General features: G+C 47.9%; 1 protein-coding gene across 3 annotated transcripts in view; it reads right to left on the minus strand.

Annotated features, from left to right (window-relative positions):
- The window catches only part of LOC116953184 (astrotactin-2-like), a 483,535-nt gene that overhangs the window by 349,675 nt on the left and 106,203 nt on the right, over positions 1-27,657 (minus strand). For all 3 annotated transcript variants that reach the window (XM_032973126.2, XM_032973123.2, XM_032973125.2), the window contains exons 3-5: positions 18,502-18,754; positions 15,194-15,397; positions 7,655-7,804 (exon numbers count right to left, since the gene is read on the minus strand). In XM_032973126.2, the coding sequence (XP_032829017.2) occupies positions 7,655-7,804; positions 15,194-15,397; positions 18,502-18,754 (607 nt within the window). The remainder of the gene's footprint in view (positions 1-7,654; positions 7,805-15,193; positions 15,398-18,501; positions 18,755-27,657) is intronic.

The following is a 27,657-nucleotide window of genomic DNA, read 5'->3' on the forward strand; positions in this document are numbered from 1 at the left end:
CACTGATGTGTCTCAAATGTAAAAAAAAAACAATATTGCTGAAGATGGCTTCAGCGTGAAAAAAAAACTAAATAAGTGTTGTGCTTTAATTTGCCACTTACAAGCTTCCCCATGATACTGATATGTGAGTGACTCGAAATGGAATGCTCCTTGAACTCAGTTTTTCTTCGGAAGATAAAATAAAATAAAATTATCAGTACCGAGGTTCCCACAGGGCCCATGCGGGGAGGGCACGTGGCAGTTTGGCACAAGCCATCGTAGAGTGGCGGTAGCGCGGCTACGGTTCTTTGCGGTCAGTGCAATGCCTTTTAAAAAAAAAATGGCGATACGCTTCTCTAAATAAAATTAATGCTGAGCCGCTTGAGGGTTCTGAGATTCAGCGGTGAACGGGACACCCACCCTGCCACTTGCAGACGTCTCGGAACGTGAGAGGGTTAAGAGACGAAGCATTTGGGCTGCACAACAGTCCGAGGGCCATGCACGTGGAGCACAAACGTGCACATTCCCACATCATAGCACAGATGAGCAGAGCAAATGTTTGTCAATTCCACATTGTGCATTTATATATATGTACACACGGTATATACACACACATATGCAGGGGTTTGGCTCTTCAACACAAACAATATGACCCATGGCCCACAATGACAGAGATCCCCTTCATAGTCTTAAGAGACTGTATGAGAAAGTGCTGTTTGCGAGCACCTATGAAGGCTAGCACGGCACACGAGGGGGCGAGGTGGCCAGTACCACACCCGGCCGCCTTTGTCTCCCTCGTGGCAATATTTGCACACTGCACCAGGTACTCACTTGCGGCTAAGTTGACCTAGGGGAGGCCCAGGACCGGTTCATATAATCGCCAGTGGTGTTGGCCGTAAGGCGGAATCGAACCTGGTTGGCCAGGTTTCGTAGTGCAGCGCGCTAACCGTTACACTACCGCTCCCCGCGTAGAGCACAAACGTGCACATTCACACATCATAGCACAGATGAGCAGAGCAAATGTTTGTCAATTGCAACATTGTGCATTTATATATATACACACATTATATATATGCACTCACACACACATATGCAGAGGTTTGGCTCTTCAACACAAACCAGATGACCCATGGCCCACACTGACGCACACACATGCACAGGCGAATACATTGAAACTTCTCCTAGGTGATGTGGGAGGGCGTGGAGGGGGAGGGGGATGCTATTGCCGGATCCTTGTTTCCGTGAAAATGACCGCTACTATGTGCGTGGCTATTCCAGTTTGATAGAAAACAAAATCAGCACATTCGTAAATTACACTGTGGCCTTAAAAGGAAAATAATACAATGGGTAACGCTTCGGGCAATGAAACTCAAATAAAACTGAACAATTTTTATTTTACCAGGAAGAGCTCACTGAGCTATATAGCCCTTTTTTTTTATCAGAAGCGACCTTGGCCACCACAAAGGATATTTATAAATGTGGAAATTTATAGCAGCCTCTAAACGCAGGTTTATAGATGGCCCTTCTTCACAGGACAAGAATAATATGGGGAGTTCAGTGCTCCTGGGCGGCCACATCCGCTGACTTCTTATTCCGCAGTTAGGCACAGATAACAAGAAGGGTCTGCTGCACACTGCATGTAACTTCTATCATCTGTGGTATACGTGGGGATAATAGGATGCATTTAATGCTACAGGGAAACCGTTTCTGGGTAGGGTTTCCGGCTGTCCTCGTTTCTCCACGATCATCCTCTTTTTTTGAGGAGGGAGCTGTCCTGGGAAGATTCTAGATCCAAATCCGTTTTTTTTGTGTTGGTTGCGTGATAATGCAACACTCATGACCTGCAGTTCTCCCCTATACTCATGGGGCGTGGCTCCTCTTTTTGTCGCAGATAAGCACTGATAATCATAATAATAAGAAGAATCAATACATCAACACAAGCTGCTTGTGTTGAGCTTGTTATCCCTCCCCCGCTACCACCGATTACCACGATTGGCTACGTACGGCGCGAAAGAAGTTCAACATACATATATGAACGATAAGGGGGGGGGGGGGGGGGGTGGGTTGCGGATAGTAGAGAGAGCGGATAAAGGGGGGTATAGGTAAATCGATTTCCTTTCTGCCATGTCCATAGGGCTATGGGTGAACCGTCCAGGCAGTGGGATGTGGGGAGAGCAAGGCAACCACCGCCTGCTGCAAATTGTAACAAAACAAAGAGACCCAATCTCAGCAACATGAGCTGCTCAATATCGTTCTGGCGGCAGCGTCAGCCTTGCAGCCCGTGGCTATGTTTTACCACGAACAGGCAATAACAATTACATCAATAAAAAAAACTCCTAACTTCGCAATAGATCGACTTGGTTCTCCATCCTGATTGGAAGGTAGGAAATAAAGCGTGCGTTTCACGAGAATCGGCGTTATGCGAGGAAAATCTGGCAGTGCCTGGTCGCCGTGACAACGTGGCCTAGTTAGAGGGCCCTGTAAACTTTGTGATCCATTGGAAGGGTACACCTGCACTGAAGGCACCGTTTTGTTTAATTTCATGTATTCGTGTTTTTTTTTTCCTCGCAAATGTATGGATTATTTATCACTCCCGCAAGAGAAGCGGTATTCATAGGTAGAAATATGTTTTTAACATATATGCAAAACAACAATGGCAACAAAAGTTTATTTAACGAATAATTATAATCACTCCCACACACACCTGCAGTTGTCTTTGTAGAAAACTGCGTTTTGTGGCCACTCACTAAACGCATTAGCACAAGGTGGTCACAGGTGGATCCGGGTTCAAGAGTGCTGAGCCAACACGGCTTGAAATCCTGGGTTTAAATTCAGGCAAAACCGCCTGTGATTAAACCAGGTTATCAAGTGGAGTGAGTCGATTGTGCCAGCCCGGTCACCAATGACAGCACGTTAATTTTGGTTCTTCATTTGGTGAAATTGCCGATCTTGTTAATTAAAAACAATCGCTCCGACTGTCGCGCGACTGCTCTCTCTGTGGTGGGGCCACGTGGGCCATTCTCTAGCACAAAGGGGTTGCCCTACTCTGCTTTGAAAGAAGCGAATGGAGACGTCATCTCATGATGACGTAACACCGATAACACACAATCACGATTAAGTTGGGGGGGGGATGACAACGGTTTTGTAAAAAAAAAAAAATCACATTGCACACATCTGTGCAATACCCCTGGGCTTGTACCCTTCATATCGCCAATAAATGCGTCTACTGCAAGCCACATTTGCATAAAAAGACGACTGCTGGATACTACAAATTGCCCTACAATGGCATGCGTGGCATAACATCTACTACTAAATGTATTCAAACCACTAAATTAACCTTGGCTCCTCAAAATAAAAACGAAAACACATCGTGACATAATAGTTCAGCGATTATAATTATGTTAAGGAATGTCCGGAACAAATGTTGGTCTCTTTCCAAGTCAACACCCACATAATTGTGAGAGTGATTCTCTTCTAATTAACTGGTTAACCAAATGTCAGTAGAGTACTTTCAGTAAAATGAAGGGGAAAAAACCCCACACTCAAACTTAATCTTTTTGCACATATATAATAATTGGTAGCGTAAAGCAGAAAAACGTGTGTATTAATCTGGGCGGGTCATCCAAGTTTAATGCTATGGTGTATTATATATTATTGCATGAATGATGGCTGTTTTAATTGACACAAATGGCTCCCTTGTCAAAGCATCAATCTTTGAATAGGCGTGCGAGTGCCCTGGCTTCTTGGGATTTGAAATTCCGTGGGAGGAAAGACCTCAAGGTTAAATGCATTTGAGATACAAAATAAACCGTTTCCTTGCATTGATATGGTCGACTGGTCCCATATACCAATTTGCCTGGGTGTTTTGGGCATCAACAAAAAAAACATGCACTCCCTGTCTGCCGCACGGCCGTTCGCTGCTGATAGAGCAAGCTTGAAATAGCATCGTACCTGTGGCAATTACCCCGAAAGACAAACATTGTTTTTTTTTCTCTCGAAATGTCAAGTCCCATAAGGGTAAAGCATTCATGGAATATTGAAGAAAATGCTGCCTATTATGGTGTGCCATTTGAGAACAGGCTGGAGTTAGTCCGGCGAATTGTCTCGAGAAGGAATCTGAGGCCTTGACACGCGTCCCCGTCTTCAACTTGAAACGGGCAAACAAACACTCGGGCGCAGAGGTCGTAACCTTTATCCAAACAAGTTTATGTAAAGGATGCCGCTGAGCATGATGACTCGGGGGCATTTCCGCTCGCATTTTGACTCAATCCCCGTCATTCACACGGCAACGGCTTACATTCTTTAAACGTTCAGCAAACCTCAGTGCCAACCATTTTTGTTGTTGTATTGCTTCTCTCCTTTCTCTCTCTCTCTCCATGGGTCTGAATGCACCTTTCCCCTCCACATATTTAAGACGAAGCAGGCAGGGTCCATCCGCCAATCTCGGTCTCACACTTTTATCTGCAGCGGTGACGCCGAAGGTAAGCAAACTGATACAAAAAAGCTTCATGCCCCAAGTAGCTCAACGGTGGCCCAGGATTTATACAACAAAAAAAAAACGCATTGAGGCGACACCAAATACAATATCACCGTATCATTCCAATAGCACTCCTAAATATAACTCCAATTGTAATCGGTCAATTGTTATTAATAACGAAAACATTTATTTTACGCAACCGTAATAAAAATAAGTAACGTAGCACCTCCATCATGTCATGTTTGGAATGCACTCACGTTGTTTTTTTCTTCCCTCAGGGTCCCTGAACGGCCGGTACCACCAGCATTGCCGCCCTACTCTCGCCATAGACTGTAGGCCCTAACTGCCCACCTTGGCCAAGCCAAAGGCCCCATCGACTTCGTCTAAGCACGGCATCAGACGCCCACCACCGATACCAATACCGCGCCATTCACCACTCGGTGACAGTGACGTCATCACTGCGCCTGTGCAATGCCAGGTGCACTTTGAGGCCACGTGAAGTGTCAAAGGTTCACTGACAGGAGGTCACGGTACAGACCCAGGTGCCACGGGCTGGCTGACTGAGATGACCGGTAGATGCACCACCAGCTGTACCCCCTCCTGTGCCAACTCGTTGCCTTATAGCCGTCCGAGCTTCGCTCGTTGTTGTGAGCGTCGCTCCTCAGCCCTCAGTTGTTGCTATTGGAGGGTGAATGCCTCCAACTGCCCAGTAGCAGCGTCCTTCACGAGCCACCACCACCACCATCCACACCACCAAGCAAATCATCACAATCAATTCTATATTTGGTATTTGCGCCGTTCTTAGAGCGCACAAATTTTAGTGGTTCTGCAGTAGTTTCAGAGTTGGGGGGATGCTGCTATGTGGCTGTATCCACTTATTTGTTATTTGTCCACGACTGTTAACTTAGAATCACAGAATTGTTTTCATTACTTATTATGACCATAAACAACCAGGTGACTTGTAAGTACATTTCAAATGAGGAGAAGGTGGAACATGACCCCCGAGCACGTGTCTACTCCTTTACGAATAACGTCAAGGGGATCCTTCATGTCATCTGCGAAGCATACCAAGCATATCCACGGTTAACGGTCAATTCACCCGCAGTGTTAACCAGGGTGGTTTGCTGGGCTCGAATCGCAAATTAAAACGAAACTGAACTTCTTCTTTTTTTTATTTTACCAAGCAAGGCCCCACTGAGCTTTCCAGCTATTTTTCAGGAGCGACCTGGCCACAAATTATAGCTCAATGAAGTGACTTTATGTTAAAATGTATACCACCCAAATACTCTAAATGTATGTTGATTCTAAATGTGGAGGGACAAACCAGAGCACCCGGAGAAAAATCCGCACGACCACGGGGAGAACATGCAAACTCCATATATACAAGCGTCAGAATCAGAATCGAACCCACGACCTCCTGTATGCCAGGCGAGGTTGTTAACATCCCTCCACCGCTGCGCCCACCTACGGCATCTTTAACAAGCGGCAAGCGCACTACCGCCCGGCCACGTCGTCACCTCACCCCAAAAGCGGCATTATTGTAATTTCCATTAGTTCCATTCGATCGTTTAAATGTGTGGGAAAGTATTGCTGTGCACCGCTCGCTGAGCAAATCCCGCCGGGAGAGAAGGGATTTTGCGGCATAGATTTTGTGAGCCTCAGTGTGTGTGTGTTACATCCATTACACTACACTGAGAGGTCCAGTGTGTTAATTGATCCGCTAGCACTTGTTAATAATATTTGCACCGCACCGCAGCGCTCCGTCACTTTGGCAAACAGTGTCGCTGCTGGCCCATTGAGGGCCCTAAGCAGAATTTATTTTTGGCCCCCTACCCTCACCCCTGCCTCCGCCAACCTCCCCCCACCCCCGACACCTTTTCAAGCGATCGAGACGTAGTGAGATGAACGAATGTGGACAAAAAGTCGTGGTGGAATAGTGAAAGGAGAGGATACAGATGAGACAGAGATGTCGTGTCATGAGAGATGTGGCACGCCAGACAAATGTCGTGAGATGATGAGAAGAGAGTTCCCGACAAGATAGAGATGAGAGATTAACTCGCTTGTTTGCTTTAATGGAATTTTTTTTGATGTTCATTAGACCAAAATGAACGTATGCTGCATTGGCAGTAGTGCAAGATCACAATAACAAACAAAAAAGCAACACTTTCGTCAATAACACTGCCCGAAAGAGGAAAAATATTTCCTTGCTGCAGAAATGGACCATTGCCCGAAACGTCAACTATTACAGAACTACTCTCTCATTTGCGGTGTTGTGGGGGAGCTCTTTGGGGGATCATGTTGTTCGCGGGGTTATCGCCAATTTTACTCCTCTCATCCACTGGGAAAGATATGCAGGCAACCCCGTCGGTAATAGGAATCACTTGCCATGTATCTCCGATTATGTACAAAAAATCACGTACGTTAGGAAGACGCGTTTGCACGCATTATGGGTAACATTGTGGATCACCATGGATAATATGAAGAAATAAGGAAGTGGATAATTGGGAGTCTTCACGGACCCTCCAGCTGCCACGGATAACAGAGTTGATGGTAATAGGGCCACGAATAAAAGTACTCCTGCATGTATTTTTCCTCTTTGGGGCTAATATTATCAACGAACATGTTGAGTTTTTGAAAAAAAATTTGCGCGACGTTAATTACTCTCTCAATTTGAGCTGATATTGTAAACGATCCCTATTATTATTATTATTACTATTTCATGAATCCAGGCCCCCTTGTTTAGGAAATGCTTGGTACATCTGCAGGGAAACTCGCCGTGGCTGACAAAAGCCGCAACACCGGCCAAACTTGGGTATATGAATCTACGCGAGTTGTTACGAGGTGCTGGGTTGTTACACGGCAAAGATCGGTGCATCGGCCATCGACGGGGAAACACCTGCTGTGTCACCTGCTTTTGAAAACTCATTTCCGTAGGACTGCTTTTTTGTGTTTTGGGTTGTCGTCCTTCCCCCGCACCTCCGATTAGCACGGTTGGCTACGTACGGTGCGAAAGAAGTTCAGCACACGTGCGTACGTACGTACATACGTGTTGGCTTAGGCACGAAGTAAACGTGAAGCCTCGGGCCTCTTGAGCCACTTGTGATGCCAATAGGCCTTTGCTTAGTTGTCGCTCGGTTGGCACCATGTGCTTGCCCACCGTCGCCGCCGCCGCTGCCGCCGCCGCCATCGGCTTCTCACCTCGACTGCGGCTGCGGCGCCGCCGCTTGCGCCGGTTGTCGGAGCCGCACGGCGTAGGCACCTGCTGCAGCCGGTTGAGCTCCACGGGGGCGTTGGCGCGGAAGCTCTCCTTGAACTTCATCACCAGCGACTCCACCGTCTCGTCCCGGCCTGATGGACGACGGTGGGGCGAGAGCGGCGGGGGGTGGGGTGGGGTTGATGAAGAGGGTCGTTAAACTCCCGCCTACCCCCAATTTCATCAGCATCGTCGTCGTCGTCATCAGCCGTGATTTATCCACTGCTGGATGAAGGCCTCCACAAGTCCGTCGCCACCTCTCGCGGTCTTGCAATACGACGGCAACGTCTGACTCCTGCGAACGAGCCGATTTCATCGTTCCATCCCTTCTGCTAAACGATCAAGAGGGATACAACTGGGTAGAGGAACAAAAACAAATTCGAGAATGCATGTGTCGCTAAGGTAATTGTCGAAGCCTGGCAAGGGAGTCCCATGTAACCGGGTGAATCACGATTGCACTACCGGTTTATTCAGATGTTCGCTTGCCATTTACGGTCACAGCTTGCCAAAGCAAAGGCAGCGGAGTGATCTCAACTGCACAACAACAAATCGACGATGTTTTTTTTTTACCTCCCCTGGAGAGTGGGCAAACGGAGAGGTTGTCTGGAAGTGACTGCTCACGAGAGACACCTATTTATCGATGGCTGAATTGCAATGGTTTTGAAATCGCCATCGTTAGCCAGCACGCTGCTATTGATTTACTCAGAGAAGCTTGCCCAACATTCAGCTTTTAACGCGACAGCCAAAACTCGTACAACGATGAATCCTCCTGGGTACACTGTAACCATCCTATGCACAATGCTGTCCGTGATGGATATGCGGTACCAGAGACAGCGTCAATGCCATCATGGAATGGCCATGCTACGAATGTGCAGGAGACATTTAAGAAACTCGATTTTATTTTTAGCGCGACAACTCCATCTTTCACTATCAACAATTATGACGGCCATACACAGCTCAAGTTCAGCCAAAGTTGGAATCCTGCTGATGTCGTATATGGCAGGTAGAGTGCCCAGTTCCTACCTTCACTGCAACAGACAATTAAATGTAAAACAGTCGGGGTGATTGATGATCCAGGACTCGGCGATTCACTCCACAGCCACTCGCTCACTGGCATTCACTCACCTCCATATCACTCTTCTATCGCTATTATCGCTCGTCGACTGTTCCACCAATGTTTGAGGACTCTATAAACTATTTACACTAAATAATTGTATTTTATTTTACGACGTAAGATACACTGAGCTATATATATCTTTGTCAGAAGCAACCTGGACGCAAATTATAGCTCAATGCAGTTGCTTATCATCATGTCGACATCTATAGCAGCAGCCAAATACTCTAAACGCGTCGTGACATCGTTTCTAAATGTGGAGGGAAAAACCAGAGGACCAGGAGAAATATCCACGCGGCCACGAGGAAAACACGCAAACTCCAAATATATAGACGCCAGGGTCACGATTGAACCCACAACCATCCTGAATGCCAGACGAGGTAGTTAACATCTTACCACTGTGACTCCACCACGATATAAGACGTGAGAAAACTCGCATTGTGCATTATCGGTGTGGTTATCCCCAGCCATACTCTCTTGAACCACCACACTGCAGGTCAAAACACTTCTCTTTCTGCTTCTCCCCTCGAACTCTTCGACGTTTGGAAGTCCCTCACAACGTCTCTCTTTTTCCCAACATCTTATAATGACCTCGCTCAATCTAAGAAACGCATTAACTATTATTCATTCGCTGTTGATTGCTGGCCCATTGGCGTTCTGCGTCCTGTGCTCCGCAAGTCATCTGAAGCCAGTGCTTGAAAGTTTACAGAAATAAAAAAAAACAGGGAAACTTGTCTGTGAGTCCTGAAAACAGTAAAACCAAGGAAGAAGATTCTGGAACTCAGTGCAGGCTGCAAACGGGACCACCGTGGAATATTTAATGCGTGTAAGTTTACACAATTTGAAGTATAATAAATAGAACAGCAGATGCTGCTTCACAATCTTAGCAGAACGAAAATTGTCATGGGGGAGACAGAGGTTGTTTTTTTTTCAATAAGTTACGATATTTGTTTTTAAATGCATAGCGGGTCAATGTTGTCAAACTCTACGCAGAAAAAAGTTTGGCAAAAAAAGCCGTCAAAAAATCATCACTTTCCGCCAGTTGCATTCAAGCAACAGAAAAGGGTGCACTGTGAGTCGGACTCCGTACGCATTGCGAACACTTGCACGGTCACGAACGGGGCATACATGGGGTGCAGCGGTGGGACTGCGGACAGCACACTGTACAATAACCCCGCGTCGCGTGCGACGGCATCGCCTAGCCGCAGTGCTTTCGACCGCAGGCTACGGATGCTCACGCTTCAAGTCCAGCCGCCGGGCCTGATTCATACTGCAGTGTGTAATTACCGCAGTAGGAATAATACGACCATGCACCGTTTGCTTTACTCGCCGCGGACGCTAAAGGTCTCTTGACGTCATTCACGCGAGTAGGCCATCGTGTGCCGGCGTCAGGGTCCAAGGTTGCCAAGGTGGGGAGTTACACCACAAATTGCTCAATTGGGATGAAACATAACAATCATCGCCCCGACCTCCCTACAGGCAGACGAATGCCCCAGGCCACTGTTGTAAATGAGACTGTCCCTGGACTCTTGAGTCCTCACCTGGTGCAAGGTGATGAACGTGAGAAGTTGAGGCTTCACCTGCGCTTGATTCCCCCCGGCTGGGGCCAACATCATCGGCGAATTGTCTCCACTGTTACGCGCTTATCACAAACTGTCATCAAACCCGGCTGTCGAACGCCCGAAAGGGGCCTCCCGATTGGGATTGCAAAACCAAAAGGTCCTTTGCAGGGCCAAACTAACCGCAGCGTGGGGCCGTCACTACGTCTGTGTCGTATAAATGTAGAGGGGCTTATTAAGGCACCAAGAGCGACTTCCTGGGACGTTTCCTCGAACTCCACATGGTTGACGTGCTCCTGCTTGGAGAGACCAGTACAACCGATGCCGACGTCTGGATTGGGGGTGGGTAAAAGGTACCGCAGACCCGAGGAGTTTCACTGTCGTTGTGCCTTCGTGGGAAGACTATGAGGATGGAGAGATGCATCTCGGTGAAAGCTCAGTGAGCCAAGCTGCTTAAAATCCCTCAAGTGAAATAATATCTTTACTCCACTCCAATTTACATTGCAAACGACGTGGAAATATCACTTGCGATGGTTTATACTACAACTGGCAACAACACCCCAACATCAGGGCAAAGCTCTAACACCCTCACTGCAGAGGCAAAACAAAGTGCAATTAAGTGCAGAGAGAGAGAAAATGATACAAACGGAGTATTAAGTATAAAAACAAACCTTGACAACTGGGTTTAAATATTCCAAGGAGAAGCAGAAAATAACAGACAAAGACTAGGTGGAACGTGGTGCTGAGGGAGTTATCTCCGTATAGACATGCACACTTATTTAGTATTTATTTGGGGCAGCAAGAGAGAGAGTAGGTCACCCTTGGCGTGACCTTGAGCGGAAAGGTCTGCCGACTCCCCCTGCCCCGTTGCACACAACGGAGAGAAAATACGACGAGCCGGGCCGGGGCCGAGGTTGGCTCCCGTTGCCTGCGGTGGATTTAACGACGGATAAAAACGACGCGTGCCTCCATCGTGATTTTTATCATCGCTTAATTTCCACGTCGATCGGCAAACGCGTTTTTTATTTTACCGGGTGGGGAGGCACCACGCGCCGTGCATGCTGGGAATTTCACGGCCCGTCGCCTCGGCTATTGTGCCATTATGTGTGTGAGAGAGAGAGAGAGAGTGGAGAGAGTGGAGAAGAGTTTATGTATTGATGGGTGAGCGTGCTGCGACACAGGCTAAAGGAAGTTAAGAGAGAAACGCCGAGACATAAAAACGGCCATAAGACAAGACCGTCTAAGAGGTAGCCTTCTCATAAACGGGACAATAAAACTGATATTGGCATCTATAAACCATGCGCAGTGGCACTTCCACTTTTTTTCTGGATATCATTTGCTCGTCACGGTTGTATTTCTTGGATTTTTTTCTCCATTTTTTGATTAAAACAGCGACCGGTTGTGTTTAGATTTCAGAAGGGATGAGCTCTAAAGAGCATTGCAGGGGCTTAAAATGCTACAGTCGTAACACCCGCCTGCTTCCGACAGTTGCGCATGAATCCTTAATAGAATAATGAATCGCTTACCAAACTCTCTCTGCTCGGCCAGGCAGCAGACAGTTCTGCTTTAAAGTAAATATTTGTTCTTCCACACAAACACACACACAAACACCGAGGAACGGAGCGGTTTATAGTGTGAATAAAGCAGTGCAGAATAATGGTTTGTAAAACAACAACAAAAAACAAGAGAAATAAATGCAGTATGACATTGAAAGAGAAAACGCAACCACAAAAATAAAAAATAAACAAATACACCCCAATTCTTTACCTCGATGCGATTTGCAAACGTGCCCAGATGGCAGCCCCGTGTACTTGTTCTTGTGGTAGGGATTTATACGCATATAGAGTACTGTATGCATATGAAGTCAAAGCCCTGCAATTGCTTCCCCACGCCGCTGTTGGCGGAAGGGACATCGCTGGAGGCAGCACGAGAGAGAACCTCAAGGGGGTATTTGTTTGGCCTACTTCTCCATGCTGAGCAGACGTCGTGGAAGGACTGATCTGGAGCACCAAACACCTGACCCCACCCAACGCCACCTGCCAATCGAACGTTGGATGGACACGAACGGGGAAACATTTAAGAAACTGCCGTGCAGGGAAGATGAACTGGCGACCTTCAGATTGCAAGTATATATTCTGTATATGAATACTGTCATTTCCTTTAATATATATATTTTATTAGGAGTTATTGCTTTCTCACTCAGTCGAGCAGTTAGTGCACCCACCATCATTCACTTTACATGCTCGGCAATAAAGTCCATTGCAAAAAAATGCTCCATCTGCTCTAAAAGCAAACATTAACAATTCAGCAGCGGCTCGTGCACCGTGCTACGAACGTGGCAAATCTGAGTTAGATCCCCGGTCATGATTAACATCGGTGGTCACCGATATCTGAGCCGGTTCGAGGGCCCCCTCCCACTTCACCAACCTGCAATGACCAGTTTTGGCGAAGTAGAGTAAATCACCACAACTGACGGAGTTGGGAGGCCTTCGTCCACGAGTGGATCGGCAATAGTTGTAAATAACTGCTGTCAAAACGATGAGGGGGAGTAGTGGTTAGAACACAGCGGTTAGAACACTAAGCTATGAACTCAGTGGCCTGAGTTCAATTCCTGGCCACGGCTAACATTGGTGGCGAGCAATATCCGAACCAGTCCTGGGCCTCCCAGACTTCATCAATGCACGGTGATCAGCGTGGTGGAACGGGATCAAACAACCCCCTTAAGACGGACACGGGGATGCAGAGACTGTGATCCAGCAGTGGATTGACAAAGGGCAGTAAACAGCGAGAGAGCACATTAGTGCCTGGGAAAACGGCACGCGGTTAAAACGCTCCCATTTATTAAAATAAGAGCGGCTATTTGGATTTGGGAAGAGAATAAAAATGATAATTCAGAATCTCCACGCCAATTCTACAGAGCACAGGTTGAGTCAATTTAGAATTTGGTAGGGCAGGCGGCATCGCGTGGCGCGTTTAACAATTCACGAGCAGCAGTGAGAGATCATTCATACGAGCAATTGCATTTATCCCTCTCCAGTGTGGCTCGTTTGATAAATTAAGTCTTGCATTAAAGGCGTGAGGAGCTTTTGTGAAAGGAAATCACGTGGCTGTCATGCGGAGGGGGGGGGGGGGCAGTGGGGGGGGGGAACCAGGGGGAACAAGGGGGAACCAGGGGGAACAAGGGGGGAGCAGGGGGGAAGAAATGTGCGCGCGCCGCTTTAACCGATGCCGAAATGTGTGGGTGGGTAGGAATCGTGGTGAGCTACCGTGTATGGCAACTGCAGCGCCCTGCCGCAGTAATAGCATCTGACAAACCGCTCCCGACAAGGGGGAATTGCGAGATTCCCTTGCTTGCCAAGACACAGCAGGGGGGCGGGGGGGGGGGCGGGCGGGCGGCGGTGGTAATAAGAAGAAAAATAGCAAAAACAAAAGCTTCGGGAGAGCTGGACCCACAACGTTCCAGATAACCATCTCCCAACCGGCCAAGCGTTGAGCACCGAATTCGGCAGAGTATCACCATGAACCGCCATCACCCCGCCAGATGCCGGTGGATTGATTTTAATCTATTTCGCGAGTGTGCGTCTGTTGATTGCCCCATGATGCCGTTTCAGATATTTATTGCGCGGCCGCCTAAAAAAAGGAAGAAGGAACCATTCAAGGGAGCCGCGATCATGGGGGGGGGGGTGGGTGGAGCAGGGGTGGGGGGGTGACCCCACGCGGGCCGGACAGCGAACGGGACGGCATTGATCCGCGTTGTGTGTGGACGCACGGGGGGTGGGGGGGGGGAGGGGGAGGGGCTTCGCCTCCTCGCCGTGGCGCTAACGTGGCTCGCCAACCTGACGCTGGCGAAATACACTATCGATTTCGCAGGCTCGCCAAAAACCAAAAAAAGAAGGACCCCTGGCTGCTACCGCACCAACTGCGCCGGACAATCACTCGCCGCTGCGCGGACCCGGATATCCCGCAGATTTGCTGGCGGCGACAAAATTAGGTGACCCGGATTTAAAAACAATCCACGCCGCAACTGCCGACGTCTCATACGGACGCCCGCGCACGTGCAAGTGAAAAGGTGGCCCCGTGTAACGAAAACTCGCGAGATGCAAGGTGCAAGGGAACATCGGAGCGTGTGTGTGAAAGAGCGTGAGAAAGGCACTATTGATGTGAGGCTATTGGAAAAAAGTTCGAACAAATGTGTGGTACATTTTTACGTTTCCGGCACCGACGCGCGGTTTGACCAACCAACAAAAAGTTTTGTTCGCGCGAAATATTCCCGGTTTTTTTTTTTGGTGTATTATCAGTTTCATTCCGATTGCTCTATCGCCGTCATATCATGAGGACAGAACGTCCGCGCGGAAATCTCCCGCGCGGGAAGCAAACCCGCAACGACGTGCACAACGCGAACATTTTTCGCGTCCGAAGCACGCGTGGCTGCACGTTTGTACGACGTCAAAAGACACTTACGGCGTGTTGTCAAGAACGGGAACGGGACAGCCAAGGCGGCGCACGCACACCGCTTTGCGTGGAAAAATCGCTAGGTGGACTTGTCAGCCGCCGCCGTCAGCACCGACGCGACAAAATCCTGCAGAAGGTCCTATGAGCTACGGAACTCTTTTTCACAGAACGTACGTACGTACGTTGAATTTCTCCCGCGCCGTACGTCGCCACCGACCGTGCCAATCGGAAGGTGCCGGGGGGGGTGGGGGGAGGGGGGTAGGGGATAAGTCTGGTAGGTGCGGGGTCAAGGGAGCTGTGGGTGAGAGAGAGGGAGAGAGAGAGAGAGAGAGCGCTTGGCCGGAGTGCGGCAGATGCACCTGGGCTCGCGTCGCAGTGCCCGTGGCAGTCCTCGTCCACGCGGCCCAGGCTCTCGAGCGTGCGCGTCACCTGACTCCCGTAATCCTCGTCGCCGCCACCGCCGCCCCGGTGGTTCATGCGCTGCACCGTGCCGCTCACGCCCACGCCGTTCTCGAAGTCAAAGTCGTCCAGGATCGGCGTCTCGCGCACCGGTGTCCCGTCCGCTGCGACGGGGAGGGGACATGGGGGGTGTGGTGTTGGTGGGGGGGGTAAATATGAAAGTTATTTACGAGGGAATGTTTTCCGCGCTGTTGTCCGTAATTTTTGCCGTCGACGTCGTCTAACAAACAACTTCCTCTAGCCGGTAAAAAAAAAATCTCTCTCGTTATACAACACACAGCGCGGATCTTTAGCGCGGATTTTGGAAAGTGAATGGGGCAAGGTGATGAATGCGGAGGCCTAACTGCATGCATTTTCTATTACTATTATTATTATCCAGGAAAGCCTCACCGAGTCTGACCAACAATCTTTGCTCAGGAAGGTCCCCACAAAGTTTTCGCAGTTGGGGGGGTGGGTGGCGGGGGGGGAAATAATTCCTATGCAGATTCCAATTGGGTACTTTGTGGGCATTTTTCCTTTACAAATGTGGACCGTGATGCCGGCGCACAACGCCCCTACGCTTGCACACGTCACCGTTCTCCAACGGTGCGTATTTTGACCGTTAATACACCCCCCGCAGCATTAACCAGGGCGGCCGTTTGGATCGGAACGGTGAACCTCTCGAACAGTCGATTAGAAAACCGAGCCCCCGCTAGGCCGCATCGTCACACTCTACACCGATACACATCTGAGGGGATATTTTTTTTTTTAATCTTTTTCTCTTTGCCTGTTCTGTATCTTATCCGAGGCAGGGATGTGACGGTGGGCAGCAGAGGACTTCATCAATATCCACCGTCGCACCGTGCACTGCACTTTGGTGTTTGCCCTTTAACGCTCCCCGACTTTGCTAATCCACATTGACCAGCGCGGTAAAGTATGGTTATACATGTATAACCCCCTCCCCACCCCCGCGAGCTGAGTGTCGAGTGTTTCTCCAATCACAGCTGCGATCCAACGAAACTTTGTGAGGCTGGTCCCCCCGTGGATGCAGCTCATGTGAAAGTTCGACCGTCGGGGCGAACGGGTTTTGGGGACACGGATTGGACTCAGCCTCCCTCCCGGGGAAGCAACGCGTTCAAAACGCCGGTTCCGTGAAATCCCAAGGGAAATATAACTTCTGTCCTGGATTAAAGATGATATTACATATTCTAACGGAATATTGACGTGTCAAATAACAAATTGCCCCGTGGCGTTTGGGTCAATGGCTGAAGCGCTGCTGAAAAACGCGCGGGTAAAAGTTTGCGATCGTACGCGGGGTGGGGTTATGCGTTGTTTGCCGTGTTTATTACTTTCGCGCAGCGGTCTTATAACCCCGCTGTCACGACCCGCAGGTGGATCAATATCTTTATCATTTCCCCTGAATTGTATCAGAGCACTTTGTAGCAGCAGCAGCAGCAGCAAGAGCAAAATAAGATATTGCTCGTGGCAATATTAAATAGGAGCCACTAAGTCGCTCACACAGCACGCGCCGTACCTTTCTGTTATCAGAGCGGAGAACTCCTTCATCTTACGGGAAAGTTTTTTTTTTGTTCCGTTTCGTTAAAGCTCGAATTAGAAACGATTCATTTTGACTTTTAGAAATTTGGCATGGTATGGCGATCGTGGCGTTGTGCATCCAAGCCGGGAGTTGAATAAATTTTCTTTCTGGAACTGCCGATGGCAGAAATAACACAACCTCCATTGGTGACCGATGCAAAATATACGACGGGATTAGCCTTCGCCTTGTAGCTTTTAAGGGCTCTCCCCCATGTGTTTCCGGGTTATACTGTGTGCTGCTCGGCACGTTGTCCGACGTTTCGCTCCACCTGCTGCTATAAGCGCTCTATTATCGGGAGATGAAATCGAGCTGCTCATATCAGTTCCCGAAGAAGCTCCCAGAACGTGGGGGGGGGGGGGGGGGGGGAATGTCAGACACTGTGCCAAACAACACACAGTGAAATAGCCCGACATATCGGAGAACTGTACAGGATATCCGTGAAGAGCCATCATCATTTGCACCATCATAATCATCACCACCACCAAAGATCCCCCGAATAGCCTTTAACAGACTTTTGGGGCAAGTGCTGTTAGCGAGCACCCCATTAAGGCCGGAATGGTACACGAGCGGGTGGGTGGACAGCATCACGCCCGACCGCCTTTGTCTCCCCAGTGGCGATGTTTACACACCGCACCAGGTACTCATTTGAGGCTAAGGCGAACTAGGGGAGGCCCAGGACTGGTTCGGATATAGTTGGCACTGATGTTGGCCGTGAGCGGGAATTGAACCCAGGTGGCCGGGTTCGTAGCGCAGCGTCTAACCGCTATACTACCACTCCCCATCATCACCATCAGTATCATTGACATCATCATGATATCATTGATTCCTCCACCCATGTTGAGACTCTATTTTACCACTTCTCTTCTTGCCTCTGACCTTGCACTGCTCCACTTTGGAATTCCCTCCCATCGTCTCTTTTCCCAGAGATCTCAGAACCTTGCTCAATTGAGGTTCCCGGTTCGACTCCAGCAGGCCGCCCCCATTATTACTGCGCGTATAAACCACAACAACACGCACCGTCTGTGTCACAGTGGACGTCAAAGATCCCTCGCAAGAGGAGGCCATCGCGCGCTGACGTCAAGGTTCAAATTTGCCAAATTGTTCAGTTACACTGCAAATTACTCAATTGGGATTACACATAGCAATCATCACCCCCTAACGGCAGACTAATCATTCATAATAATACTTTACACTTCTAAAATGCCTTTCAGCCGGAGGTCAGAAGGTGCTGTACTGAGATAAAAAATAAAATATTCCCGGGGTCTCTCCTGCAACTGAGACCGATCCTCGTGGTCTCCAGAGTTCTCACCCGTTTAAACAAAACTAACTTCAGCGCACCTGGTGAACATCGATAAAATAAGAATTTTGTATGGGGGTGGGGGGCGGGGCTGGAGTTGTGGGGGGGGGGGGGGGGGAGACGATCGAACCCACCACATCCCTTTCCCCCCGACCTTTGAACCTACCACTGTCTGTTTATTAATGCACCTCCGATTAGCACGGTCGGCTACGTACGGTGCGTACGGCATGCATCCTCGCCACGTGACTTTTGTTTTCCTTCCCCCATTTGGGCCTGAGCTCAGCAAATGCGTCAAAAGTAAAAAGTAAAAAATGTCAAACGAGGCAGACAATCACCGTCGGCGTGCGAGTCCTGCAGGAGGCGGGCGTTGGAGCGGCGGGAGTCGAGACCGTGGGCGCCCAGCAGCACGGACGGGATGTAGTGGATCTCGTCGCCCGCCTCGGCGCTCGCGCTCTTCTGCGGCGGCATCGGCGGGCGGTGGCGCTGGGCGCGGCAGCATCCCGAGGAGCCGCCGCTGCCGCCGCGGCGCGTGTACAGGGCGAGCGTGAGCAGCAGGAGCAGCAGCAGCAGCAGCGCGATGAGGCCGCCCTGGAACGCGCGGCAGACACGGGCGGGTCATCGCGGGTCGTGCGATTCGTTAATGGCGTTTTGTCTTGAGGAAAAATGTCGTTCTTTAAAATCGTCATTTTTTACGCGGATGCATCGCGATTTTTTTCGTTGTTGTCGCGCTGTCAAGATGAAGCAGCCGTCGGACCTCTCGCGGAGCGGTGCTAACCGATCGCGTTGCAGAATGACCCACGGAAGTGAAGCAGATATCAGAGAGCTACTCACTTATAGTCCATGGGCCCAGAGCAGATAGAATATTTCACTCGTCACTTCCACCTGAGGTAGCATCATAGCGTTACTGGTTCCAATTTCTCGATGTCGCCAAAAACAGTGAATTACGTGATAACCTTTTGATTTGAAGCTTTCGTGACTGCAGGGATTCATATTCTTGGTTCTTTCGGTAAAGTCACGTAGAAGGGATACGATAAAATAATAAAAATATAAAACAACAAAATTCTCACGACGTTTCGACTGCAACACAATCAGTCGAAACGTCGAGAGAATTTAATTGCTTTATATTTTTATTATTTTATTGTTTCCCTTCTACGTGACTTTACCGAAAGAACCAAGAATACGTGATAACCATTTTGAACGGGTGCGTTATCAAGTAATTCACTCGCACTCTTTGCTTCTGTCAGTAATGTCACGTAGGTGGAAAAATAAAACAAAATAAAAAATAATATATAATCATGATGTTTCGATTGCCTGAGGACGACCGCTTGTGTTGCGATCGAAACGTCGCGATGTTATTTTTTTTATTTTGTTTTCTTTTTCTACCTACGTGACTTTACCGAAAGAACCAAAGAGTATGGATTCCTGCAGTCACGAAAGCTTCAAACCAAGATTAAATTCACTCGTATTAGCAATTATTAATCAATTGGTCCGACTGCATTTTTGTTACCTTGAGTGGTACCAATTTCTGCTCTGGCCCACGAACTCTACACCTCTGAGATTCCACCCAGTGACCTCTGGTCCTCACCGAAGATGGCAGTACTTTCCCACGGGCTCTGCATACGAGGTTAATGTTCATCACGTAACAGTCAAACATGATTTTTTTAAATGTATTCTTTCGCAGAGCTGCAATGTGGCCCAAATTGAGCGTAGAAAAAAAAAATACAGTACAGTCATGTTGTTTTTTTGGGGGGGGAAATCATTGGTGATCAGGCTGAGGCCATCAATTCGCCACACGTCTTGAAAACACGGTTTAACCACAGGTCGTTGCCTGGATTGAAACCCAGGTGCTTAGCTGTGCAGGCTCAGCTCTCTTCCTTCTAAGCCACCCACGCATAATTTCTTCTTCTTACAATCGTTGACAACAACCTGTGGAATTTTTAATCAAGTCTTAAGAGTTCGTGGCTTTAATACAGTTATTATTTTCTCCGTCTAGTTGACTAAAGCGGTCAAACATGTAGTCCATTCTTGGAAGAAAATCAAATTACTCTGCTTGGAAACTCAAATAATTCACTGGGGGCTGAAATTCAAGTTTCAAACTCACCATCCCTGAGCTACCAGCGTATGTAGTCTGATCTGAAAGTCACTGAAAGCCAACTTGTTTAACACTCCCGACAACGTTCGTAAAGAAATAAAAGTCATGAGCAATTTAGTTTTTAGATGGGCGGAGAGATATATAAAGGAGGAGTCTCATCGGCTTATTTATTGCATTATTTATCTTCTCTAATTTCACGGTACAGATTATTTTGTCTTATGAACTTACATCCATGCAGTAAAAAAAGAGTAAAGTTAGCCAGAATCTCCGTTGAAATTGTTGGTGAAATTATGGCAGGATTATTCGATTGTGTCTTTGAAGGTGAAATAGGACCATGAAAACGCAAGGAAATGTACGGAATGGGCTCTTAACGAATATCCAGATTTAGCAGGGAGCGCAACATTAGGAGCACGGGAATCGATCCACCTTCTCTGTCTCACAGGAGAGACTCCATTCACAGAAATAATTAATGAGCCATTCATGACAATTCGTCAATAAACAAATAAGAAAGTTTTAAATAATTTTATAAATATAAAATGTTCCACTTTCAGCACAACAAGCAATATGTAGAATTGCGATCTTAGTCAGAAATAAACCAAATATGCAGAAAATAATCAACGTGTGTGTGCATTATTTTCGTATTGAAACTCAAAGCAATTCCAAAAAACACCCATCTGTAACAACATGAACATGTATGCATATGTGAATACATATTTATTCTGGGAACAAAAAAAAATATCTTCTAATTATTTAATAATTGGCAATCTAGTGCTCGATGAAGACTTCCCAACACCTTTGCCATCCCTCACAAATCCAATAACGCTGCGATCCATCTTAGTCCTGCGCATGAAACGAGATCATCGCTGCATCTCCAGGGTGGCTTCCTTGCAGAAGCCTTCTCGCCTCCGGCTATCGCTCCGTCACCAGTCTCGCCCATGGGCCGTCATCCCCCCCAAAGAGAGATGTGTAGCAATCGAGGAAACTTCACGGCTGGTTTTTAATTTTCCCATTCCTTTTTCCAAGCCTGGAACTAAGATAGAATAAAACTGACTGATTGATGATGCCTGCCTGGTACCTTCTCAGTCTCTCCTGAAATTCAAATGTGCCGTGGTTATTCATAATGATCCTTTCCAGCATGTGCTGAACAAATAGAAACACTTCCCTTTTGCACATCCACTGCCTGGGTGAAGGTCACCCGACACCGTTCAGGTCGCCTGTGTTAATTGACTTCACGACTCACCACGTTGCTCAGTGTGAGTCGACGAACGTGGGGAGCACAGACATTGAAGCAAAGAAGTAAAAAAAAACCCCGCGGCAGGGAAAACCAACGGCAAGTGGACAAGACCGAGGGCGATATCTGAGAATCAGACCCCGGGGATGCAGGCGTCGGAGTAAACCCGAGATTCGCACGGCACAAAAGAGTTGCAAGAGGGAAGAGCCGTTGTGCGGCAGACTGGGCCGTCGTGATAGTCACGGCTCTCGGTTCGGCGCGGCAGCAGGTCGGTGCAAATCCCCGCGGCTGGCGGACGAGACGCGCGCGGGAACGCATCGTCAGAAAGCTGCTCACGGGACCGGACTATCGTGGGCACGCACGCGCGCCCGCCCCGGCGCTCACCAGCTCGCGCGTAGCGTGATCATAATACCGTCACGCCTCACCGAAACTTAAAAGCCGTCTTCCCTGTGCTGGGCACGGAGCACCGAGTGGTGGGGTGGTGGTGGTGGTGGGGGGGGGGGCAGACAATTGCCCCGGTCCGCTCGCGGGGATCTTGGCGACGTCGCTGTTGGATCGACACCGCCGCCGTTTCGAGCGGGCGTTTTAATTTCCCTTCACTTTGGCACGCCGCTGGAGGAGGACTTTGCCAAGCGAACGCAACAGACTATTGATTGGTGCAACGCCGAAATAATAATCTTGAGGCAGGCTCGGCCGTATCGTGTTGTTGTTGCTGCGGAGGTGACGTCTTCATTGCATCTTCAAGTGTGGGAATTCAATAGGCGATTGCAATTACGTGGAATGTGCGCGCTCAGTCAATACGCAATCTCGTCCCTCACTGACTCGAGGAAATATTAATACAAACATTCATATACGTGTATTTAAAAAGCATAACATTTCCACTGTGTCTAGATTAGCAGCGCGCGTGTTGTTGTTTTTTGGCATTGCGAGGTATCGCAGGCGAAATATAATCAATTTCAAAATGGATTTTGTTTAAAAGCTGAAACTATCACGTGATTTGAGTCAACAGGAAGCACGAAGTCGTCAACCAAAGTTTTAATCCCGTCACACGTAAAACAAATTGCGTCTCGCAAAATCAATTCCCTTAAGAAATCTCAGGAAAACACGAGGACTATTCTCTTCGAACATTTAGAACGGGAACGATAATGAAGGATTATGCACTCGCAAACTATCTGTCCAAATGTCAGTCCTTTCTCGTCACCACGTTGTGATAAAATCTGCCTCCAAGACTCAAACGCCTATGCTGCTTTCTTTCACACTTCTCATCTTCCCTTCTCCAGCAGAGGCCATCGCTCAAATCCAACCCCCTAATTATTCTGTATTAGCCACCCCCTGAAATGTTAGCCTAACATTACACTCTGCTAATAACGATTGGGTGCACCTTAATGATGACGACACTGACATATTTTTCATTCCTCGCCTCCTTCCAAAAACATCTCCATCAAAGCGGCTGCTAAAAATACCACACGGTCGGCCTGAGCCAGTTGGGCGGTCGTGGCAGCCTGCAATCCAGCACTTTGGAGGCAGCTGCTTTGAGGGTCAGTGGATCCGCACGCAGATGTTTGCGAAACTCCCTTCCCGTGGGCAGTCGAGGAGGTGCCGCATAGCCCGGCTCGCCAGGAATACGCGGCATGTCGAAGTGCCGACCAACATCATCTGTTCCTTCTCTATGGGATAAGAGCACTGCCCCCTCGCATCAGTGGGTTTTCACCAGGTGCTCCGGTTTCCTCCCACGCGTAAACACTAATTGCCTGTGTATATATATACACCTTAACATATAAAGCGACTGCAGAACGTGGGGCAATTATTCGCGGGCGCTCACTGCCTTCCTGCTTGCCTGCGGTTCGTCGACGAGCGTGCGAGACATGCAATGCACGCCAACGGCAACGCTCCGTTCAAACCAAACGCGCCACCACTCCGGGTTAAAATCACCGCGGTCCTCGAGCGCCGAGCGTCTGCGCGTCTGCACCGTCCGTCGGTCGCGCCTCAGCCGGGCGGCCGACCGACAACGCCCTCACTGTGCGGGGTGGCACCTTGAACACCAAAAGCAACATTCATCACTCCTCGGCGGAGTGAATGCCGAAATGGGACGGGGCTGACACCCATAATGATTTATGCTCCGTTCCAACGCGGAGATATATGCACAGCTGCACAGTGGGGGGGGGGGGGGGGGGGGAGGGGGGGGAGTATCAGCGGTTGGCGATGAAACGGTGTCGCCTGCGTTTATCCCGCCACATTGCAAAGTCGGGCGGGGGGGGGGGGTGTCCCCCTCCACCCCTCCTACCCCCCCCCCGTCCCCCTGCCCCCCTTCAATGAGATTACCGTACGAGACACTCAGGTGAATTGCGCCGATTAGCTTTGCACCGTGATCTTCAGAATAACTAGCGACGAAAGGTGGCCCATTATTAATTTTAATTGCACGTTGAACCCCAGTGATGTGCTATTTTTCATATTTTTATTCACAGTATTTACTGGGAATGCTAGCCGCGGTTTAATGGTTGGCACACTGGATTTGCAATGCTAAGGTCACTTGGTTTGACCTCTCGGCGCAGTAGTTGAAAGAGAGAGCAAGTTTTTATTACATTGCTCCAACCCCCCCCCATCTCTGTAGACCCAGCAGTTTGTTCATCGTCAGGTCATGCGTGGCGGAGTAAAGTGTTGGGCATCTGGCTAGGCATGGAAGAGTAGGTCAACTTACTCGAGAGCTCTCTATAGAGGAGGCCCTTCTGCCACCATTGGCATGAGCAGGAAAGTGCAAGGTTTGCACCGTTGCCACTGTTTAATGTCATTTATTTGCTACCAACAAACAATGTTTTTTTTCAGACGTTCTAAACGTCGTACTTTTGCAACAGAGATACAGATAGATGCTTGAATGGCTTCAATAGGATTACGTCGCAAATGTGCGTGTGTTTCAACTTTATCTATTTTTTAAATTAAGTTAACGTAAACAGACGCGGAATTCCAATAACAAGTCTGAGGGGGGGGTCTTTCAAATCGTACGAGGGATAAAGCATGACACGTTTTCCACTCCTTAAAAAAATATTTCGGAGTTTTTGCTCAGACAAGTTGGAAGTCATTGCCATCCCAGGCCAAAATGTTCTTTACACTTCCCTGTTCAGACAAACACTGTCATGTATGCCCAGAGCCCAATCGTGGTTGTACTCGCAGCGAGCTTACATTTTAATGATTTGAATTTCAAGAAGCCGGCTGCATCAGAAAGTGAACGGTTGCCAGTTAATGACAAGCCTCTTGCAAATTAATCAAGTGTTTTGTGCACACATCTACATACTTACCCTGTCTTAATTTGAGTACGGCACCCTGAGACGCAGGCACGTATACGCAACATAAATTTAATACCTATCATTGAAAGTGAAGAAAAGACTGCTGGGTGTCATGAATGCGGCAGCCAGATGACTTACAATACGACCAGGGTCTCTGTAAACTGATGCGAGAAGGAGCTAACCAAATTCGTTAGTTGTCCCACCCCCGCACCTCCGATTAGCACGGTTGGCTACGTACGGTACGAAGGAAGTTCAACACATACACGTACAAACAGTGAGGGAAAAAAGTATTTGATCCCCTGCTGATTTTGTACGTTTGCCCACTGACAAAGAAATGATCAGTCTATCATTTTAATGGTAGGTTTATTTGAACAGTGAGAGACAGAATAACAAAATCCAGAAAAACGCATGTCAAAAATGTTATAAATTGATTTGCATTTTAATGAGGGAAATAAGTATTTGACGCCCTCTCAATCAGAAAGATTTCTGGCTCCCAGGTGTCTTTTATACAGGTAACGAGCTGAGATTAGGAGCACACTCTTAAAGGGAGTGCTCCTAATCTCAGCTTGTTACCTATATAAAAGACACCTGTCCACAGAAGCAATCAATCAATCAGATTCCAAACTCTCCACCATGGCCAAGACAAAAGAGCTCTCCAAGGATGTCAGGGACAAGATTGTTGACCTACACAAGGCTGGAATGGGCTACAACACCATTGCCAAGCAGCTTGGTGAGAAGGTGACAACAGTTGGTGCGATTATTCGCAAATGGAAGAAACACAAAATAACTGTCAATCTCCCTCGGCCTGGGGCTCCATGCAAGATCTCAACTCGTGGAGTTGCAATGATCATGAAAACGGTGAAAAATCAGCCCAGAACTACACGGGAGGATCTTGTCAATGATCTCAAGGCAGCTGGGACCATAGTCACCAAGAAAACAATTGGCAACACACTACGCCGTGAAGGACTGAAATCCTGCAGCGCCCGCAAGGTCGTTCTGCTCAAGAAAGCACATATACATGCCCGTCTGAAGTTTGCCAATGAACATCTGAATGATTCAGAGGACAACTGGGTGAAAGTGTTGTGGTCAAATGAGACCAAAATGGAGCTCTTTGGCATCAACTCAACTCGCCGTGTTTGGAGGAGGAGGAATGCTGCCTATGACCCCAAGAACACCATCCCCACCGTAAAACATGGAGTTGGAAACATTATGCTTCGGGGGTGTTTTTCTGCTAAGGGGACAGGACAACTTCACCGCATCAAAGGGACGATGGACGGGGCCATGTACCATCAAATATTGGGTGAGAACCTTCTTCCCTCAGCCAGGGCATTGAAAATGGGTCGTGGATGGGTATTCCAGCATGACAATGACCCAAAACACACGGCCAAGGCAACAAAGGAGTGGCTCAAGAAGAAGCACATTAAGGTCCTCGAGTGGCCTAGCCAGTCTCCAGACCTTAATCCCATAGAAAATCTGTGGAGGGAACTGAAGGTTCGAGTTGCCATATGTCAGCCTCAAAACCTTAATGACTTGGAGAAGATCTGCAAAGAGCAGTGGGACAAAATCCCTCCTGAGATGTGTGCAAACCTGGTGGCCAACTACAAGAAACCTCTGACCTCTGTGATTGCCAACAAGGGTTTTGCCACCAAGTACTAAGTCATGTTTTCCAGAGGGGTCAAATACTTATTTCCCTCATTAAAATGGAAATAAATTTATAACATTTTTGACATGCGTTTTTCTGGATTTTGTTGTTGTTATTCTGTCTCTCACTGTTCAAATAAACCTACCATTAAAATTATAGACTGATCATTTATTTGTCAGTGGGCATATTTCCAAAATCAGCAGGGGATCAAAGACTTTTTCCCCTCACTGTACAAGGGCCTATAAGGTATGGCACACCGTCGCTATTTGTCGGAACTATGCATGCCTGTCACCGATGATCACAAAGCAGCAACACTTGTGGTGGTGGTGGTGATGATCGCGGTGTTGGTGCTGATCATGGTGGTGGTAATGGTGGTCTTCCTATTTCACCACACCGGCATGCGTTAGAGAGCAAACAATTGGGACGTTTTGTACGCATAACAGACCTTACTAATTGGCTGTGTCGGGTGGAGGTGGGTTTACGACGAATTTACATTTACGCGAGCTAACCCAAAAAACGTTATCATGAATGACATTGGTTGCGAGAGCCTACGCGTTCAATTGTAAAATTTCGAATTACATTACTTTTAATTTGTTATCATACCACAATTTGCACATTATGTGTTTGTGTGCATAACGATTAAATACAGGAAGAAAACAAAAAAGTTTTACGATTCAACATTGACTGGTCCAAATAAAAGCAACATAAAAAGTGTCCCAAAAGTCCGGACACATAGGGTTATTTGATTTATTAGAACACTGGCGTTAAAACACTTGAAAAGCTTAGTCTCTATGTTAACATTGTATCTGTTATCGTTAATAATATCTATTGTTGTTATTCCTGTGGGGGTCACCTCACATCTGTCGTTTACAAAACTCGACAAAGAAGAACCCTGAATCAAATGAGACAAAATCATAATTGTTGAATGTTCGAAGATTACTACTTTGTAATATGAAAAAAAACACTGTCCTCGTTTCATTTCAAAAGAGAATGTACACACGCATTCATTGTTAATGTAAGTCAGCTTGGACATTTGTTAAAATAAATTAAATAGCCCTTTGTGGTGTACGAAAATAAAACATAATAACCCGATGTATCCTGACTTCTGGGCCACCCTGTATATCATGTTGGTTTGAAACCCTGGCTGTGAGAAGGGAACTCTGTGAATGCATACAAAGTTTGTAAATTACAATTCCTTGGACACCCGGGAAAAGTTGCCCACAAAAGGCCAGGAGACTCAGCTGG

This window comes from Petromyzon marinus, chromosome 50, assembly GCF_048934315.1.
Source record: "Petromyzon marinus isolate PM22_M1 ecotype Great Lakes invasive population chromosome 50, UKy_Petmar_22M1.pri1.0, whole genome shotgun sequence".
Lineage (NCBI taxonomy): Eukaryota > Metazoa > Chordata > Hyperoartia > Petromyzontiformes > Petromyzontidae > Petromyzon > Petromyzon marinus.